The sequence below is a fragment of the Macrotis lagotis genome, chromosome 4 (assembly GCF_037893015.1).
Source record: "Macrotis lagotis isolate mMagLag1 chromosome 4, bilby.v1.9.chrom.fasta, whole genome shotgun sequence".
Classification (NCBI taxonomy): domain Eukaryota; kingdom Metazoa; phylum Chordata; class Mammalia; order Peramelemorphia; family Peramelidae; genus Macrotis; species Macrotis lagotis.
Window position 1 is genome coordinate 120,456,551 of NC_133661.1, and position 22,173 is coordinate 120,478,723.

The 22,173-nt window shown below is 35.8% G+C and overlaps 1 protein-coding gene across 1 annotated transcript in view; it reads right to left on the reverse strand.

The window, feature by feature from the left end:
• LOC141521436 (pro-interleukin-16-like) overlaps positions 1–12,509 on the reverse strand; it is a 161,464-nt gene extending 148,955 nt beyond the window's left edge. The window contains 1 exon segment of the mRNA XM_074233996.1: positions 11,952–12,509. Within this exon segment, the coding sequence (XP_074090097.1) occupies positions 11,952–11,991 (40 nt within the window). The 5' untranslated portion in view covers positions 11,992–12,509.
• Between the last annotated feature and the right edge of the window lie 9,664 nt (positions 12,510–22,173).

Genomic DNA, 22,173 nt, shown 5'->3' on the forward strand with positions numbered 1-22,173 from the left:
CTGTCTTAGAGGAGCTGCCTTAGAGGAGTAGTAAAAGAGAAAAGAAAGGGAAACACTTTGAAAACCTCAAGAAACTATATAATGTAAACTGTAATGTTTCTGCATCTTCTAATTTATTCACAAACATCTATATGTAACCTCAAGGTGTTAGTCCTTGGAATTAAGGGAAATAAAAAATAAGCATTTATATATTTATATAGATTGCCTATTGTGCCTCAGGTACTGTTTACTAAGTACTTTTTTAACAATTATAATAGGATACTACAACAGCCTTGGGAGATAGATGTTCTTATTATCTCTACTTTACAGTTGAGGAAACTGAGGCAAACAGAAATTAAGTGACTTTCCCAGGGTCCCATGACTAGGAAGTCTTCTAAGTTAGACTGGAATTCAAGTCTTCCTTTCCCCAGAACCAATACTTACCACAAGCTACCTTGTTAGTGCAAGGGATATCCATTGTAAGAGATATTTAAGAATAAATGAAATTAACTACTAATTTGTCTAATTAAAGTTTGCCTGGAAGTGGGAAAAAGAAATTCTTTTTATGCCCACAATTTTAATAAAAATATACATATAAAAAGATGGAATGTAAGTTTTATTCTATGTTTCTCTTTAAACATACCTTTATTAGAGTACAGTGTCTAGTTTATTGCCTTTAATGTTCTTTAATGTTCTTAAGCAATTCAATGAGCTAGGAAGTATCACTTGGCCCAGAAGGGCTAACAAGGAAAGAAAAAGGGACAGGTACTTATTTAGCAGTCTAGTGTCTATGACAGACACTCTATTAAGTGCTTTACAATTATTATCTAATTTGATCTTCACAACAATGCTTCAAAGTAAGTATTGTTATTATACCCATTCTGTCATTGAGAAAAAATAAGACCTGTAGATGTTGTGACTTGCCTAGATCACAGAGAAAGTGAGATTGGATTTGTCTTCATGTCTTCATGACTCCAGGACCAGCATTTTATTCACTGTCAGATGACATATTTTTTAACATGCCTTCAAATGTTAGTTTCACAGGAAGAATATTTGTACTGTTTCATTCATTCTTTTGTTCATTTATTTAATACAAAGTGCAAGTCTCCCTTCTACAATAAATGAAGAAAAATTTGGACCAATTTCCATTTAAGACCAAAAAAAAGCATGAACACCCAGAATTTTGGAGTAGGAAAAGACTTCAGCAACTATGTTCAACCCAAAAAATTTAGTTCAAATTTGACCAACTCTGACTGCAAGCATAATAACCATGTCATTCATCTGCAACATTTTTAACCTCACGTCTCACATAACTGTCAACATAGGAGTTATTCCTTGCTGTCTTAAAAAAAAAAGACTTTTAAACTCACTCCTTTGTAAGAACAGAGTGATTTATGCAACCATAAACTTTGGATTTTTATTGTAGATTGGCAGATAGATAAATAGTACAAACTACATGAGAACATACTCAATCAAATAAATATATATTTATTTGTGACTTCAACTGGGATTTTCTTGACAAAGACACTGGAGTGGCTTGTCATTTTCTTCTCCAGATCATTTTACTAATGAGGAAACTGATGCAAATAAGTGATTTGCCCAGAATCACACAAGTATCTGAGACCAGATTTGAACTTGGAAAGATGAATCTTCCTCATTCCAGACCCAAGGCTCTATCAACTGACCCATATAGCTGCGACATGTACATATACATATTAAGTGTTATCATTTGAACTCCTCTATGAATCCTGAGGGGGAAATATATTCGGCCTACTTCTCTGTGAACCCAACTTTTACTTTCAATGTTGAGGATAGAAGATATTTACTTACAAAAATGTATATGGAGAAAGATGTAATATTTATATTGTATGTAAATATACACACATATATAATCCACTCTGCTATAACACATGCTTCCAAAAAATCCTCATTTTAGAATTTGTTCCAATACAATTGATATATTGGGGGATATTTGGGGCATAACATGATTTTTAAGTCTGTTTCTAAGCAATTTCTTTCCAAGAATCAGAAAGAATACATCATACTATACTACTTTACAATATTTCACAAGCTGCAATGCTTCTAACGTTCACTTCAACAAGCAAATTTAAGTCTCTGTCAAAGTAAAATGCTTTATTTATTGTATATCTTTTTCTAGAGCACTGACCTTGGAGTCAGGAGGACAGGAGTTCAAAACCAGTCTCAGACTTTTACTAGCTCTGTGACCTTGGGCAAGTCACTAAACTCTGATTGCCTCACATCCAGGTTCATTTCCAGTAGTCCTGATTCATATCTGGTCACTGGACCCAGATGGGTCTGGAGGAGAAAGTGAGACTGGTGACCTACACAGCATCCCTTACTCAAATCCAATTCAGGTGCTTGTCATGGCATCATCTCCCTGATATCATGATATTCGAGAATGAAGGACAAACATTATTATTATTTTTCTAGAGTAATAGTTATCTTAGGAGGATAATTGATCCATGCTGCCTCCACCTCCTTTTGTCATGGTCCAAATGCCATTGCAGTCACTATTTATTCTGGTATTTATGTATTTATTAACTATTTCATGTATATAAAACTATGCGATTGTTTTTATCAAGTTTCTGTCTTTTACTTTAAGTATTTCTAATGAAGTTTTTGAGTGTTGTTCCCTTAACTCCATTTTATCCACAAACTGGTTTTTATTGTGGATTTTGTATAGTTGAGTTTTTTGTGAATACATATGTCCCATGACAACAGATCTGCCTCTCTATATGTGTGTGTGTGTGTGTGTATGCATTTGTAAGTGTGTATAAAATCATTGAATCCAAGTCATGGCCCCTCATTTTAGCTTGATACCTTAACTAGGTCAGAATATATCTCAATCAAAAAACTATTGACTAAATACGGAGGACTTTAGATGAAATGGAATATGCCAGACAAAAAAATCTGCTCCAATTAGCTATAGAATTTCATTAGCATTTCTGGATCCTAGATAAAAAATCATTTACTTAGCTTGACTGGAAAGCTATACTAGAAGTTGGACCAAGTAAGACTTTCCAGCATGTCCTTGAAGAGAAAACATCTAGGAGGAAAGGGGAGACCTTGACTTCAGCTTTGATCAAGTCTTATTCTAACCCTCCCCTACAAGTTTAAAAAACAAAAAGGAAAAATTGCCAGTTTTGAAGGATCTGGAGTTTTGACTTTCCATCTTCCCATTGGTGTCCTAACACAGTATCCCCAGGGACATCAGTGGCCACCATCTTCTCATCAGTGTTATAACTATGTTCCTGGACCAGCTAAAAGCAGTATCTGCTTTGAAAGGCAAGGAAAGATGGATGCACAATCATCATGTTTAAGAGGAAACTCCTTGAGCACCTAATGAATGGGGGAGGGGAATCTCCAGTATCCAGGAACTGTGAATTTAACAGCATGTGTTCTCTAAGCTAGGGTCAGTTTTTCCATTGACTCTCTGTGTGCTTGTGGCAGAATGTGCCACAGACTTGGAAGGGAATGTTAGACCAAATTATTGCTGTTATTCATCTCAATAAATACCCCTTTCTAAAAGCTATTTAAGACTGGCTGATGAAACTGAGTTTTAACTCATCATCTTGGAGGAAAACACCCTGGTGTGGGACTTAAGTTAATGTCACTAGAGAATGATTCCTAACCCCTCTGGGGTATAGCCCCCCAACTTCTATAACAATAAGGAAAAAATATACCCAATGTATCTCTGGATACACATTTTATCAAATAAGAATGGGATGTAAGAGAACTCATATCCATACAAAAATACATCTATGCATATATATGTATACATCTATATGTAAGCTGTACATTACAACCATAAATGTATAAACATATACTCTTACAGAAATAAAAGTCTACACAGCAACTATAAATTGTCCCATTCCAACTTTTCAGAGTGCAAATTTACCTTCCTCTGAAGCTGTGGGGTGGGGGTGGGGGAAGCACATCTTTTTTGTTGCTACTGTTCTGACAGGAGTTGAATTCTACTACTCCTCGGTAGATCTGTACAAGAATTTCCTATTCTAACTTATGTCACTTCAATCTCAGCACTATTTACTAGTGCAAAACAGCATGGAATTAACTCAAAAGAATTCAAAGATTTCTCCTGTATGTTATTAGTCTTAGGTTCACAAGGCCTTGGAAATAGTAAGGATTTGGATATCTTGTTCTTTCATCTTCTAGCTTTAGGGAATTGTGACAAAATTTCACTTAACACAAGAGCTGGAAATAGAACTGAGTAAGTGAACAGTGAGTAACCTAGATCAACAAAGATACTACATTTGCTCTGAGGATCAAATGAGACAATACTTGTAAATCACTTTACAAACTTCAAAATACAATATAAATGTTAGCTACTGAATATATATTACTAATTCATATATAGCTTTCTGTCCACTAAGATTTTTTTAGGATGAACTGCTAACTAGATATACTTCTACTACCATTTTGAACTTATAAAGTTGATTTATGATACCCAAGTATATGATGTCCTTAAATTTAATCTTATATTTAGCTTAACTTCTAACCTGATATCATTTTCTGTTTTGACTGCTATCTAATATGTTAATTACTGGAATTGTGATCTGTCGATATAAGTATTTCATCTATCTCCTTATCCAACCTGCTAATAAAACAGCACAAAGTACTCAGAGACTTCCTTAATAATAGTAACTCATATTTATGTAAAACAATTTTTGAAATGTATTTCCCTTATAAAAGTCATATGAAGTAGATAATAAAAGTGTTAGTAGTCCATCTTTAAAGATAAGGATAGTGAGGCTCTGAAGATTTGAGTGCTTTACTCAACATCACAAAAATATAAAGTGTCTGATCATGTAGAATCCTGATATTTTGGGATTGGAAGAGACTTCAGTGACTACCTAATTCAATCTATATCCCCCTCCAAATCTTTACTACAACATTCATAATATGAGGTCATCAAACTTTGTTTAAGTCTAATGAGGGTCAATAAATAATAAATAAGCATTTATTAAATGCCTACTATGGTTCAAGGACTTTTCTAAGACTATGGGGAAACAAATACAAAAAAGAAAGCTCCTCAAGGAGCTTACAATCTGAAAATCAGAAGACAGCACACAAAAGAAGACTGAAAAGGAAAAGGGAGAGGTGGGGAGATCAGGGACAATGGGGCATGGACAAGATGTCAAAGAAGTCTAACATGTGTGCTGTTGGTGGAGTCCCAGAGAATTCCAGACAATTTGAGAAGCACACTATCTCTTAAGGCAGCCTTTTCTATTTCAGATATCTCTAAGACCTGATGAATGGCTCAGTTGGATTGAGCACTAGGCCTGAACACTCAATAGCAGTGTGATTCTGGACAAATGACAGTTTGTCTCAGCTTCTTTGATTGCAAAATAAGCTGGAGAAGTAAATGATGAATCACTATTATTTTTGCCAAGAAAACACCAAAGAATCAGACACAACTGAAAAACAATAAAAATTGTTAAGAAACTTTTCTTTATCACACTAAAATTTTTTAACTTTCCCTAATTGCTTTCAGTAAAAATTGTTAAGAAACTTTTCTTTATTACACTAAAATTTTTTAACTTTCCCTAATTGCTTTCAGTTTTGTCATTAGGGCCAAACAGAAGAAGTCTACTATTTCTTTGACATGCCAGTCCTCCAAATAATTGAAAACAGTTAATCCTATTCTCCTTCCCACTCTGTCTTCCTTCCTTCAGACTAAACAACCTCAGTTCTTCGATAGATCTATGAACATAGTACAGAATCAAGAACTATCACCAAAATGTTTGCCATACTTTGAACTCTAGCTTTTCAATGTCCTTCCAGAACTAAAAAAACCAAAATGTTTGACATATGATCTGATGGCATTGCAAGACTATCCCTATCAATGAAGTCTTCAATATTAGAATTTTGGTTTTTATTGCCTTGAATGCACAATCATCTAAAACTCTTAGATTTTTCTCAAGTTGCTGTTTAATCATTCCTTTCCAATCTTGTGCTTCCGAAGAAAACTTTTTGAAACCAAGTGTAATATTTACATTTAACTCTATTAAATTTCATCCTCTGGGATTCAGCCCAAATTCTAGCTTGTCAAGATCCTTTTGAATCCTAATTCTGTTATCTAGTGTTAATTTTTTATGACCTGAAAATCAGATAGTGATATTACCTTTGCCTCTAAGTTATTAATAAATATGATAAACAGCAGAGTCAAAGAAATAAAACTGACATTAAAATGTTAATAACTATGATTTTGGTCTAGCCTGTTACAAAATCACCTAATTGTGCTAATATACTGTTTAACTCATCTCTACCAAGAGTAATATGAGAAACTTTTTCAAATATGCTAAAATTTAGTTATACTAATGCTCCAATCAAAAATGTATTTTATTTCCCTATGATTTAATAAGTCAAACCCTAAATTATCATCCTGGCCAGTGGAGCCTTCCTTATTTTGGCAGTATTCTATCTATCTAAATTTGTCTTCAACTAATTCCCTATATATAACTTTTTTTCAGATCATTAGTCTCATGACCTCAATGTTCTTCCAAGGCACCATGAATCCTTCAAGCACATTTGCTCATGGTGATTTTTTTCTCAATGGAATACTTACATTTTTCCTCCTCTTTTCCTATCCAAATTCTTGAAAGTCTAACTCAAATCCAATAACACATTTCTTTATAACTTAAGTCCACAAATGACTAAAATCCAGTACTGTTTGGTTTTGCATTTATATTTTTCACCATATATGTTTATACGTTTTTCATTGTACCCTGATTTCTTCATATATGTTCATTTCATCAAATTTCAACCTAGATTATAAGCTCCTTGAAGCTTACCTCTTCACTACCCGGGTTCTATAATACTAAGCACAAAACTGAGCACATAATTGGTGGTTGTTTTTTTGTTGACCCATTTTTCCTGTCTTTTATTTGGCAACAATTCTGAAAATACAAGCAATGTTAAAACAAGAGGTAAAAATTAAAGACCTAGAGATGAAGAGAAAACAAAATTATCTATGTTTGCTAGTGATGATGATTTGTTTAGAGAATCCTAGAAAGTAAACAAATAAATTGAGAATAAATAATTACTTCACTAACATACTAGTTTTAAAAAATTAAATCACAGAAATCAATAGAATTTCTAAATAGAAACAAATCTACTAGGTAAAAATAGAAAGGGGTCATTTAAAATTAACTATCTGTCAGTTTAACAAAGAGAACACTCTAAAATCCATAAAAACAAATCTATAAAAACAAAATACTCTCTAAACAAAGAAGGTAATGCTTGTCCTTTTTTTTTAAGTTTTTGCAAGGCAAATGGGGTTAAGTGGCTTGCCCAAGGCCACACAGCTAGGTAATTATTAAGTGTCTGAGACCGGATTTGAACCCAGAGACTCCTGACTCCTGGGCAAGTGCTTTATCCACTGCACCGCCTAGCCACCCCTGTCCTTCATTTCTGAAGAAGACCAGCACGTGAATTAGATTTGAGTGAAGGTGTCTGCTGTGCTAAGTCACCAGCCTCACTTTCTCCTCCAGTGCCATCTGGGTCCAATGGCCAGATAAGAATCAGGACAACTGAAGATGGTCTTGGATGTGAGGCAATCAGGGGGAAAAGATTTGCCAAGGTCACCCGGCTGGTGAGTATCAAGTGTTGGAGGGTGGACTCAAACTCCCATCCTCCTGAATCCAAGGTTAGTGCTCTATCCACTGCACCACCTAGCTGTCCTAAAAATAAAGAAGGTAAAGTAACAAAGGTTTACTGAACTCTTACTATGTGCTAGGCACTCTGCCAGGTAAAGAAAAACTTAAATAATTGAAGGGATAGTCAATGCCATGCTAATGTAATAAAAGTTAATAGTCACACTAAAATTAAGTGCTAGGCTTAGTTCTATATAAATCAAACTACTAAGTGGACACTTTTCACAGAAATACAACATAAAAACAAAATTCATTTGAAAGAATAAAATATCTAGAACATCAAAGGAAAAAATTTTAATTGTGGTGATCAAAAGGGAATCCCACTTCCTTACCTCATCTATACTATAAAAAGGTAGACATACCAATTAATTGATATTAGTTAAAAAAATAGAAAAGTAGATCAATGGAACAAACTAGTTGAGGAAGAATCAGAAATAATGAATTCAACCCAGGCCTTAATATATTTTAAAATATAAATTATCTTGCATGAACTGATACTGAGCGAGATGAGCAGAACCACAAAAACGTTGTATACCCTAACAGCAACATGGGGGTGATGATCAACCTTGATGGACTTGCTCATCCCATTAGTGCAACAATCAGGGACAATTTGGGGCTATCTGTGATGGAGAATACCATCTGTATCCAGAGAAAGAATTGTGGAGTTTGAACAAAGACCAAAAACCATTACCTTCAATTTAGAAAAAAAAATTATCTTATGTAATTTTGCTATCTCTTATACTTTATTTTTCTTCCTTAAGGATATGATTTTTCTTTTATCACATTCAACTTGGCTCAATATATACTATGGGAACAATGTAAAGACTAACAGACTGTCTTCTGTGGGGGTGGGGGGAAGTAAGAATGGGGGGGGGATTGTAACACTCAAAATAAATAAAATCTTTCTTTAAAAAATATAGATTGGGGTGGCTAGGTGGCGCAGTGGATAGAGCACCCGCCTTGGAGTCAGGAGTACCTGGGTTCATATCCGACCTCAGACACTTAACCCCATTTGCCTTGCAAAATCTAAATACATATATATATATATATATATATATATATATATATATAAATTCCCCTTTTGTCAATAATTTCTGGGAAACCTGGAAGCTATAGATAGGCAGAAATTAGATTCACACTAATTTCTCTTACTATATATCATAATAGACCCAAAATAGACATCAATCTGAATTAAAGATTACACTATGAAAATTTTTTTCAAGAGTTTCATGGGTATGGTTAAGGAATAAATCTTTTAACAAAGGATAGAAGTTATTATAAAAGATAAAATGGATAACTTTTATGAAATTATAAAGTAGTTGCACTAACAAAATCAATAAAATCAGGAAAAGAAGGAAAGCAATCAACTGGGGAAAATATTTGTATCAAAATTTCTATTAAACTTCTGATCCCAAGGAGAGACATGGGATATCTCCCTATCTACAGAAGTGGGAGAGGGTAGGAGTAAGAGTATGGAACAATGCATATAAGAGGGGTTTTTGGTATGTTTGTTAGATTAGCCAGACTGTTTCATCACCTTCTTCTTTCCCGCTCAACCCCCACTGTTTATAAATACTTAGTTTTAATGGAGGGTTCTCTTATACAGGAAAAAAGGGGGAAATACCTTGAGTAATTGAGATTTTAAAAATTTAATAAAACTGTTTGTAAATATTTAAATTTGTTGCACTGAATACAACCTTTTTTGTACACACCTTTAGTGTTGCCTCCTGTACATAATGAATGATATTTTATATACTCAGGTTTTTATGACAGCTTTTTTTTAATATATAGAGTCATAGCTTTAGAGTCAAAAAGAGACACTGACTCATGTGCCTTTGGGGCAACCTTTCTTGGCCTTGGTTTCTTCATTGATAAAATGAAAGGATGAGAAGATTTAAATATCCTTCTAGATCCATATCCTATTACTTTTGATTTAGAGGTCATTCAATCACCCTGATCTATATCTTGCCATTGGATCCAAATGACTATGGAGGAGAAAGTGAAGCTGGTGACTTTTCACAACCCTCTCCCTCACTCAAATCTAACTCAAGAACAAAGGACAAACAACATCTAGTCTAACTCCCTTATTCTACCAATAGAAAAACTGAAGCAAAGGGTAGAATGATTTCCTCATATTCATCATTAATGACAGAGCTGGAACCATGATAAAACTAAATTTTATTTATATTTATATAGATAAGGGTTATTTATATGGATTATCTCATTTGCTACTCATGCCTAAACCATGAGAAACATTATTTTTCTTATTTTTTCAGACAAAGAAACTGAGGCTCGGAAATATTAAATGACTTATTAGGATCACAAAACTAGTCAAAATCCAAAGTGACTCAAAATCCAGTCATCTCTCCACATTGCTGTGCTGTCTCCTAGACCCCTTGATTCCAAGAATTCTTTTCTTTATTTTGTAAGCAGAAGTGTCAACACAAGGCCTGTGGATAGCAGGCAGCCCACAACACACCCCAGTGTGACTTGACTTGAAACACATTAAAATATAATTGGGAAGAGGGCAGCTAGATGGCAGTGGTTAGAACACCAGTCCTGGAATCAAGAGGACCTTAGTTCAAATCCAGCCTTAATAATTGCTTAGGTGTGTGACCTTGTGCAAGTCACTCCTAACCCCATTGCTTTAAATAAATAAAATTTAAACAATATAATTGGGAAATATTTAACAAAAGGAATAAAAATACAAATATCACATTTTAAAACTAAGTCAATATGGGACCTCTGGGGATCCTTATAGAAGAAGCTTCTATTTGACTTTGACAACTCAGAAAAACTAGTGAATGAGGTAAACAAAAATGTATATATTAGAATCTGAGAATTTGAAAACTAGAAGAATCCTTGGTATCACCAAACTAAATCTACAAGGTATCTTAGAGGTCACCTCATCCAATCCTTTTACTTTAGGATGAGGAAACTGAGGTCCAGAGAGTTAAGAGATTTGCTGAAGGTACACCAAGGAGTTAGTAGCAGTGGTGGGATTTGAATTCATGATAAATCTGAAACTGACACTAGACCTGTGAATGGTCTTTAGCCCAGTACTCTGGTCTTAAAACTAAGAAAAGCAAAAGGTTATGTGATTTACCTAAGGTCACTCAGAACACTTTTGGACAAACCAGGACTAGGAGTCAGTTTTCATGATTTCTACTCTCAAATAATTTCCACCACAGTACCACCTAATTAATGCACACAGAGCTGGATGTTCTCAGTGCTTCAACTCCCCCTGCTAGTTATAACCAGGGGCACATTGATTCTATTGGTCCACTTGGGTACCATTAAATGTGTTCACTGCCGTCCACAAGCTTTGAATATTAGATAATTCCTACTCTAAGTCTAATAAGTGGGAGAAGGAGCTTATTAGTCTCTAAATATTTTCTGACTTCAGAGGATGTTTTAATGGAACCAAAGTAAATTAATCCCAGGGTCATAGCCATATCTCCCTGGAGTCAGAAAAATCAAAATGTGCCTTTTCTTCTGCTCATTTTTTTTAAAGAAAACCATGTGTTTACTTTCAAATGCCAAAGTTACAACAGAGCTGACATAAAGCCAGGCTCTGTGTTGACTTTAAAAGATGGAAAAAGGGGTTAAAGTCCTTCCTTCTGATTCTTGTTTATGAAATTTTTGGACTCAAAGAACCAGGTTTTTAAAATGAGCTCACTTTTAATACCTTACCTGCTGGAAGACAGTGGTGGTCCTTAAGAGCTATGATATTTTGATTCTATGATTCTCCTGTACCACTCTCCACACTCCCTGGCCTTCCAAATTGCCCGATTTGCTCTGTATCACTTCCCATTTCACTGAAATCTGAGCTAGCTGAGACCCTGACAGTCGGCACACTTAGCTGGACTCAGAATTCAAGAAGGGGATTTAAGGAGAAACGCCAAAGAACAGAGCTGTAGCCATCAGTTGTAATGATCACTTTGAAAACCCCTTTGGAGATCAGAGACCCCTGCTCCTCTTTCCCCATCCTCCTTTCCTCCCCACCCCTGCCACACACCCAATCCAAATACTAATCACTTCTTCAGTCAGACTTTGCCCATTGAATTAAAAAGAGCTCTAACAAACACATTTAAAAGAGAAAACATTCCTTTTTCGAATATAACCTTAAATAACAGTTTTCTTAAATATATTCTTTCTTCCCCCATACACACTCCCTCATAATAGGAGATTTAACTAAATAGTTCAGATCTGGGTCCATTCCCAGGCTGAAGTCTCGAGAATAAATGTATAGAAATCATAACAGAAAGTTTTGCTTACCATTGTCACGTCTCAAAAATATCTTCTTTTGCAGGCTCATAACTGTTATTTCATGGATGAAAACAGCTCCCTTCAGGATGTTCAATATAATGTGGACGAGAGATGGCAACTCCTACTTTTTTTGAGTCTTTGAAAGTAACTCTTAAGTGAGCAGACTGCCTTCTTAATATAGTAACTTTTCTTCAGCCGAAGTTCCTTCACCCCCCCTTTTCTTTCTTTTTGCCAACAAATTTTTAATGTTTCAGATTGGGAACTTCCAAGTACCTACCTCCCTCTTAGCTAGGCAGATGTGTATAATAACAGTATAATTTCACTGAATCCACCAGTCAGATCGTAACCCTTTTCCTGTACTACAAACAGAAATGTAAAACCTCAAACTTTCCTCTGGACTCTGTATCCGTTAGAAGGTAAAAAACACCCCTTCTCTGGAGGGCTAATGTATGGAAAATGTGCTAAAATCTTTAGAGCGTTTGGGGCTCTGGGATCCCTGCCCCCTCATTGGTTAACTGGCCCATGGTGCTTTTATGTAATTCCATGGTACAAATACAACACCTCAACTCCTTGCCCAAAATTGAAATGATTCATTTGCTCCTCATTTAAACACACACACACACACACACACACACACACACACACACACACACACACAGAGTGGTTGTTTAATCCAAGTGAAAACGCCTTTCATAAACTCTGCAAAAGGCTTGGGGAGGCCCGCCCCCTTAGTGAATAAAGTCTGTGTCTTGAAAAGTACGACTTTAACTCAGGGGAAAGGTGGAGGCAGGCTTGACCCAAAACAAATACAGGGACTGAGACCCTCTTCTGTGTAAGGAGAAGCATAAAGCTGGATAATGGGGGGGGAAGGGGAGGGAGGAGACCTTCCTCCCTGAACAATTAGCAATTCTGGCGCTGGGTCCAGTTTTGTTTATTGTTTTGCTCGCCGGGCTCTGAAGCCACATGTTTCTCCACGCGTCCCTAGGATTTCATTTGTTAACTTGGAAGACACGCAGCTATCCTGCCAGCTGATCCGCGTCTCTGGGCTTGACCGTACAACCGTGCTCCAGTCCCAGATCGCCAAGCATCTCCAGGTAGCGCTGCCCTGGGGGGCTGTGAATTGGGGCTACTGGGCAGCTTGCCTTCGGATGGGCGGGGCCGGATCTCCTAACACTCCACGCTCATTTATTGACTTCTTGAACTTGCTCCTGGCTACCTAGGAGAAGGTAAGGAGGATTACCTAAGTAGTGAGGCGGATCGACCATTGGACCCAAAATCAGGAAAACGAATCCAAACTCAGCCTAAGACATTTACTGGTTGTGGGACATTGGCCAAGTTCCTTAACCTCGGTAAGCCTCAGTTTCCCCATCTGTAAAATGGGGACAATAACAGTACCTACCTTCCAGGGTTATAGTGAGGATAAAATGAGGTAATATTTCTAACTGGTTATTATTATTGACTCTTGGGGTAAGGTGAAAGGTTGCAAGGGTCTACTGTTTAGGAGATAAGACTGAAGATTGTCACCTACAGCATCATACATAGTCTATAATATTATTAACAGGGAAAGGCATTTAATTTCTCTAAGACTCAGTTTCTCCATCTATAAATGGGGAGGCAATATAATACTACTAGTTTCTTTTTAAAAAAATTGAATGTTTATTTATTTCTAATTGATGAAATAAAGCAAGCATTTCCATAACATAGTATTAGAAAGAAAAAGGCATTTAGGTGACTAAGTAGATACAGCACTGGCCTTGGAGTCAGAAGGATGGGAGTTCAAATCCAGCCTCAGACACTTGATATTTACTAGCTATGTGACCTTGGGCAAGTCACTTAATCCTGCTTGCCTCTCATCTTAGGCCATCTTCAGTTCTGATCTATATCTGGTCACTGAACCCAGATGGCTCTGGAGGAGAAAGTGAGGCTGATGACCTAACACAGCACCCTTCACTCAAATCTAATTCATGTGCTTGTTATGGCATCACTTCCCTGATGTCATGGTCTTCTTTGAGAAGGAAGGATGATGATGCATGATCATCATAACAAACAAACAAAGATGATTGCACATGAAACACCAAATCTATTATGTATAACTTGAAATTCCTTTTAAATTTCATATAGGTCTTGTAAGTAAAACATTGATCAAACTTTCAGGCCCCATAGAAATGTGATCTAATATTCTTAAACCATTTGTTTCCTTGAGCAGACCTTCCTGCTTGATGCCACTGAACATTTTCCTCTGATAAAAGGTGTTAAGACTTCCGGGAAATGTAATACAAGATACCATCTGGAACTACAATTTAGAAATGTCTTATGATAGTACATCAGAGATGGGGAGGTAAACTCCAAGCTGAAAGATTTTAGGAAAATCTTTGGGCCTTTATACTAAGGCTGCCTTGTGCTGCCTAATTTGAATGCACTAATCTCTGACACAAAAAATGGATCATTTTGTAAAAGGGGAAGTCCTGCATAAGCTCAGAACCATAGGTTAGGGTAACTAGTGCCTTATCCTAGGGCAATAAATTTAGAAGATGCGGAATTTGGAGTATGCTCAGAGTACTTGTAGTCATTTGCATCATGCATCTAGAACTAGATGAGACCTTGGATGTACTCAGGTCCAACCCCCTTATTATAGAAATGAGAAACTTGAAGTCAAGCATAGCACTTTAATAGAGTCAACATAGGGGCTTCTGACTTCAATTTCCATGTTTTCTACTTTACCACAGAACTTAGAACTTGTTTAGCAAGAAAAAATTAAAATAGTAAGCTACCTGATAACATGTAAGGATAAGTTTTTCTATTGGTCTGTCTTGTCCTTCACATCAGCCCTACTTCACCCCCCCCCCCAAGGTAGGTTCTGTAGCAGTGGCCTTACAGTGTCCTGGGTTCTCTATTATCTTCCCACAAGGCAATGTTCCATACCATCTCACACATTTTATGCTGCTTCCCCTGGGTACACTTTATGATATTTACTCTGGGGATAAAATCTCCCATTTATAACTCCAGTGAGTTTTTGCGGTGATAATAGAGTCTAAAATTATTTCCACAGGTGGATAAATCCAAGAATTTGAAGGTCCCATCTCCATTATAGACTAAGTCTTAGCATGACATCCACTTTAAGCTTTGAATCTGAGCCATAGGAATGTTTCAGGGTAGTTAATGAATTAAGATAAACTTCTTTGGCTCAATGAAATGTTAAAGATTCATGGGTGAATAAAAAAGATGGAGGTAAACAAGAACATTTTTTTCATCCTTTTTTAACATGAGAGGCATAATAGTGAATAGACAGCTGAACTCAAAGTCAGGAAGATCTGGGTTCATGTCCTCCTCTGATAAATACCATCTGTGTAAATCTGGACAAGTTATTTAAGTTCTCCCTACTCTAGGCAACTCTCTAAAACATTAGTCATAGGACTAACTTGCTTTAGTAGAGAGAATTTCTTTATACAGAAGTTTCTTATACCAATCAAATCTCCCTGTTTCTACAACATTGGGTCTTCTGGTCTTTCTCATGATTTTGCCACCTTTTAGCAGACTCTGGTCAACTTATCCTGCAGTCTCTTCATCTGTTTTTTCACCTCTCATTGACATAAGGAACTCTTTAAGGACTATCAAGTTTGACTCTTACATTCTATTATATTGAGTATAACATGTTGGATATGAATGTTATAAATAACTATTGAATTATGTGTATGTGGTATATTAGTTACAAATTTATTCACCATTACAAATTAATTTTATATATCATATTTTTTGTATAATCTAATGATTATAATTGTATTAAACAATCACAAAACCAGAATGTGTCAGAGCTAGCATGTGACAAAACTCAAGCCTCCAAATCTTATGTCTGGCCCTCTATCTATCATGATATATCATTTCTTAATAAAACAATAGAGAGTGTTTTAGCATCAGCAAAGCAGAGTGGAGTGTCAGCCTCATAGTTGAAAAGAACAGGTTTGGAAGACTGACTTTTATATAGTCTGACTATGTGACTCCAAACAAATCACCTAACCTCTCAGAGCCCCAGGCAATTTTCCAATATTATAAATTGCAGAGTACATACTAATCTTCTTTGAAAGAGGGAATGAACTCACATTAACAGTCCCAAAAGATAGATAGACAGACAGACAGATAGATAAGTGGATGGATGGATGGATGGATGGATGAGGCAGGTATGTAAATAAATAAATAGATGAATGGGTGAATGAATGAATTGTGCTTCAAGGGAAGTAGTCCAAGTATTATTAATCTCCATTTTAGGAAGTGAGGGAAATGAGATTCAGAGTTGAAGGAGCTTGCCCATTATTACATGGATGAATAAAGAAAATAGGCTTTGAAAGCAAGTCTCTTTATTGAAATCCCAGGGTTCTTCCTATTACATAGTGGTTCCCAACCTTTTTTTAAATGTAAAAACTCCTAAAAGTCAAAATTCCACAACTAGTAGCTACACCCCTTTGGTTCTTTTTCCAAGCAGATACATCCAATGTATGTAACTCCAGTTCCACTCACACTAGGTGACAAATCAATATCAGTAGGGTACATCCAATGAATGTAATTATGCTTCCACTCATTCTAGGTAACAAATCTCCATCAGTATGAAATATCCAATGTATAGAACCACTCATACTAGGTGATAAATCAATATCAGTAGAGTAAAACTTAACCTAGCCTATTTCTTGATGGTCTATTCTATTCAAGTCTGCAACCATATCCCCCCCAGAACCCAAATATCACAGTTCTATTTCATCAATTTTTGGAATTGGAATCATGATTAAGAAGGCATTCATATTGTGCTGTTGGAGGTAAAATTCTTGGAAAAGTGTAAAATGAACCAGAGTGAAAGAAAGCATTTGCCAAGAATGTTTTCATAATTTAAGAACAAAAATTGAAGGTTTGAAGATGATCAGATCCTATAGTAGTTCTGACAATAAATAATGCTGACTGGTGATCCAGCAGTATTGTTCCATGATCTGCCAGCAAGCTTCCCAGAATTCAAAGTCTTTGAAAACTGTAGAGGGAAAAAGATGGATCTACAAAAATCTCGGCGTGAGGTATAACCAAACCAGAATTCCTCGTGTGCATTTATAGATTAAAATTCAAAAGAGAACAGCATATAAGCAAAATTGTCAGGTTTCCTCTGGTAGTCTATACTCATTATAACCTCCATATTCCTTTTACTTTAGGAAGAAGTAGAAATGACATTTAGAGGGATGACATTAGGAAGAGCACTTGAACTAGACCAAGTGAATGTAGAAGAAGACATCTATCTTAGAGGTGATAGAAGTTTGGTCACTAAGGTATTGATTTCAAAGAAATCACAAAGTGGACAAGATGATGAAGGAATTTTTTTTAAGGCAACCAAGAAGATTTTATCAAGTAACAACCCATATGCCTTCTTTCTCATCTCTATAAAATTTTAAAGAGAATAGTCTATGTTTATATAGATGATATCCTTGAAAACATGGGAAGGGAACAGAGAGACTTTCAAGAATAAATTTCTATAGCACAGCCCACCTTCATAACCATACAGTTAACTGAATACTGTCTAGAATACATGATCCTACTGCATTAATTATTATTGAGGAAAAACAAAATAAAACATTTGGCATAGTAAAATAAAATGTGATCATAAAAACTTTCCTTTTATCATCTGTCTCCCATGAATTTATAAGCTGAGATTTAACAAGAGTACTTAATAGATGTGAAGAGATACTTTGTTCAGTGTTCTTCTGGATATATTGAGTGAGGCATAAATTAAGGAAATGTATGCTTGCCAGAGGCATGTATTTTCTGCCTTGGATGATGCTCATTTAAAGTCCAAAAGAAGCTGAGATGCTCTGCAGATGTTCCTATCTGCCAATAAAATTTTGCTGACAAATTTTAAGGAGTCTCTTCTGTGAGATCTGAAATCACTCAAAAGTGATAAGCCTTGTTATGAACAAAAGGAGAAAATACTGGTGCTTTCTTCCTAGATTGTGAAATGCAATTGAATGGGTAATCCATTGAGTACATATAGTTTGCAAAGACACTGGAGAATAACAATGAGCTAACTGAATAGAACCAAGAGTGAAATTTCACAGAATCTTCAATGATCTTAGGATTTTTTCTGATGCAAAATCAATCTTGTTAATGCTTATAGTCCCCTAGTGATATTACATGACTGGAAGTAAAGGATCATCATGACAATCAAAAATGTAAAATGTGAAAGACATGATTAGAGGATATGAGAAGCAGACTATATATACTGCCAATGATGACTCAAGCAAGAAGTGGAGTATAAATTAATAAGAAAAAGTTTGACTGGAAGATGAGGTGGAGTGGTCAAGTGGAGAGAATGAGAAGTAATAGATCTACAACCTGACTATTGCACTGATAATCACAAAAAAGCAAAAGCATCTGGAGGAAGTCTTAAAACATATTGGGAAGGTATATTCTCTATTGAAAATTTCCAGGAGGATTTTTAAAAGGATCACATAGCATTGGGGGAGCATGAAGGAGAATGAGAAGAAGAAGAAGAAGAAGAAGAAGAAAGAGGAGGAGGAGGAAGAAGAAGAGAAGCATTTACTTTATATAATGCCATTTTATGCACAATAATATTATAAAGTAAGTAGTTCAAATTTCAATATGCTTGTAAGCATGTGTGCAAAATATCCTGGATTTGCCTAGGTGTACTGTAAAATATTTTAAAAATTGAGCATTTTTGTCTCTTGTTTGTCATGTTTATATTTTTAATGTAATGTTTAGATATTAATGTTTTTCTCTTTTTTAAAAATTTATTTATTCTTATTTTGTACAAATAATTTCTTATACATTACTAAAATATTCCTGTTTAAGAGTAAACATAATACCCACTCCCCACCAAAAACAGACCCACATGAGCGATAATTATAAAGGAGAGAGAAAAAATTAAAATTAAAATTGAAATAAAAATTATTATTATTATTATTATAGGTGTGGCCAGGTGGCATAGTGCTGGCCCTGGAGCCAGACACTCAACAACCACCCAGCTGTGTGATCCCAGGCAAGCCACCACAACCCCATTGCCCTGCAAAAAAAAAAAAAAGACCCAAAATAAAATAAAATAGTAATAATAATAATAATAGTAGTAGGGGCGGCTGGGTGGAGAACAGAGCACCAGCCCTGGATCTAGGAGCACCCAGGTCCAAATCCGGCCTCAGACACCCAACAATCACCCAGCTGTATGGCCCCAGGCAAGCCACCCAGCCCCATTTGCCATGCACCTCCCCCCAAACAAAATAATAAAAAATATGCTTCGGTCTGTATTCTAACGCTACCAGCTCTGTCACCGATGGATCACATTCTTTACAATAAGTCCATCACAAAAGTTACTACCATATTTTTCCACTAATTGCAACTCCCTTCATTTGTACTTCTCCACTACCATATACTATATTTTCTCTCTCTCCTTTCACTCTGACTCTGCTGTAGGGTAGCTGAGTGGCACAACAGACAGATCCCTTGCCCTAGGACCAAGAGGCCCCAAGTCCACATACAACACTTTAGGCCCAGCATCCACCTAGCCCTATGGTTCCTATGGTCCCAGATAGGCCATCCAATCCCAGCCCCTTTCAAGAAGTAAAAAAGAAAATGTGTTATATCTGACCACTCTCCCCCCACAGTTCATTCTCTCCTCCATCATTCACATTTCCCCCCCCCTTCCCCTGTCCCCCTTCTCTCCTTCTTACTCTGGATGTCTATACTCCATTGAGTATATATGCTATTTCCTCTCCTGGCCACCTCTGATGAGAGTGAAGATTCTCTCATTCTCCCTTGCCTTCCCCCCTTCCATATCATTGCAATAGCTCATTGTAATAAAAGAAATTTTATTATATGAAATATCTTAGCCTATTCCACCTCTCCTTTTTCCTTCTCCCATTACATTTCCCTTTTAGCCATTGACTCCATTTTTACACCACATTATATCTTCAAATTCAGCTTTCTCCTATGCTTCATCTATAAAAGCTCCTTTCACCTGCTCTATTAAATGAGAAGGTTCATATGAGTATTATCAATGTCATTTTTCTATGCAGGAGTACATGTAGTTCATCATCATTTAGTCCCTCATATTTTCCCCTTCTCCTCCACTGCTGCACCTGAGTCTTGTATTTGAAGATCAAATTAGATATTAATTTTTAAAATTCAGATTAGTTGTTTTACTTTAGTTTAATGAATAAAAATAATGTTTCTTATGAATAAATATTCATTAAATTCTAGCTTTAAGAAATAAAAAAAATTCTCTAGGTGTACATGCTAGTAGAATATACAGCTCATGCTTCTGTTTATCCATGTGTTTCAAATAAGAAAACTGAGGCTTTAAGAGTATGTAATTTGTGGCAGCTAGGTGGCACAGTGGATAGAGCCCTGACCTTGGAGTCAGAAGGACCTGAGTTCAAATCCAACCTCAGACACGTAATACTTATTTAGCTGTGTGACCTCGGACAAGTCACTTAACTCCATTGCCTTGCCAAAAAAAAAAAGAGTATGTAATTTACTTATGATCACATACATAGTACATATGCAAGACAAGATTTGAATTCAAGTCTTCTGACACCAAAGCAGAAATATAAAAGTTAGAAAGTGATCTGAGTTAATAAATTGTATCACTGTCTATATATTAGAAATCCAAGATGATCTATGCACTACTTACTTATCAGAGATCCAGAGAAGTCAAATGTAAATGAGTGCCATCAAGGGGACCAATTAGGAGATAAAGTCCAAGGAGCAGTATAAAGAAAGGAGGCCAAAAAAACACTTTCAAAATGCCAGAAAAGCTGAGTAAGGACAAGTAGTGCTTGATGAATATTCCAAAAATTATTATGTAATCAGATATCTGGGAACTATCAATAATTGAACCACAGCCTACAGCTAATCATGATATTTATTGAAACCACATTACACCTGAATAAATATGTTTCAGTGAGGGGAGAAGCTAAAAAGACTTTAAAAGAGGAGGGGGAAGGGGAAGGAGAGGGTCTGCATAGTGGTTTCTCCCCCTCTCCCTCTCACAGGGCAATGTAATCCAATACCTCCTTTTTCATAAAAGTAAGACTCACTCAAAACTTCTTTTTATTCTTTTTCTTCTCACTTGGTATTTTTTACCAATTACATGTAAAGATAGTTTTCAATATTCATTTTTATAAGATTTTGAGCTTCATATTTTTCTCTCTCTCCCTCTCTTCTCCCTTTCTTAAGAAAGCAAGCAATCTGATATAGGTTATACATGTACAATCATGTTAAACATATTTTCAGATTAATCACGTTGTGAAAGAAGAATCAGAATAAAAGGGAAAAGTCATGAGAAAGAAAGAAAAAAAAGCAAATGAAAACAATATGCTTTGATCTGCATTCAGATTCCAAATCTATTTCTCTAGATTTGGATAGCATTTTTCATCATGAATCTTTTGGAATTGTCTTGGATTATTATGTTGTTGAAAAGAGCTAAGTCAATTAGAGTTCATCATTATCCAATGTTGCTGATACTGTGTACAATGTTTTCCTGATTCTGTTCACTTCACTTGGCATTTGTTCATGTAAGTTTTTTCTAGGTTTTTCTGAAATCTGATTGGTTATCATTTCTTTTTCTTTTTTTTTCTTTTTTTGTTTTTTGTTTTTTGCAAGGCAATGGGGCTTAGTGACTTGCCAGAGGTCATATAGCTAGGTAACTATTAAGTATCTAAGGTCAGATTTGTATTCAGGTTCATTTGACTCTAGGGCGGGTGCTTGACAGATAGTCACCTAGGTGCCCCTGGCTCATCATTTCTTATAGCACAAGAGATTCCATTACATTCATATGCCACAGCTTGCTAAGTCATTCCCCAATTGATGGGTATCCTCTCAATTTCTAATTCTTTGCCACCACAAGAAAGCTGCTATAAATATTTTTATACATGTGAAGCCTTTTCCTTTTTTTATGATCTCTTTGGCATATAAACTTAATAGTGGTAATGCTGTATGCATGATTTTCTAGCCCTTTAGACACAACTCCAAATTGTTTTTTTTCAGAATGGTTAGAGCAGTTCAAATTCCACCAACAATGCATTATTATTATTATGATTTTCCCAAATCTTCTCCAACATTTACCATTTTCCTTTTTTGTCAATCTGATAGGTAAATCTCAGAGTTGTTTTAATTTGCATTTCTCTAATAAATAGTGACATGGAGCAATTTTCATGACAATACAAACTTTTACTTTCTTCATCTGAAAATG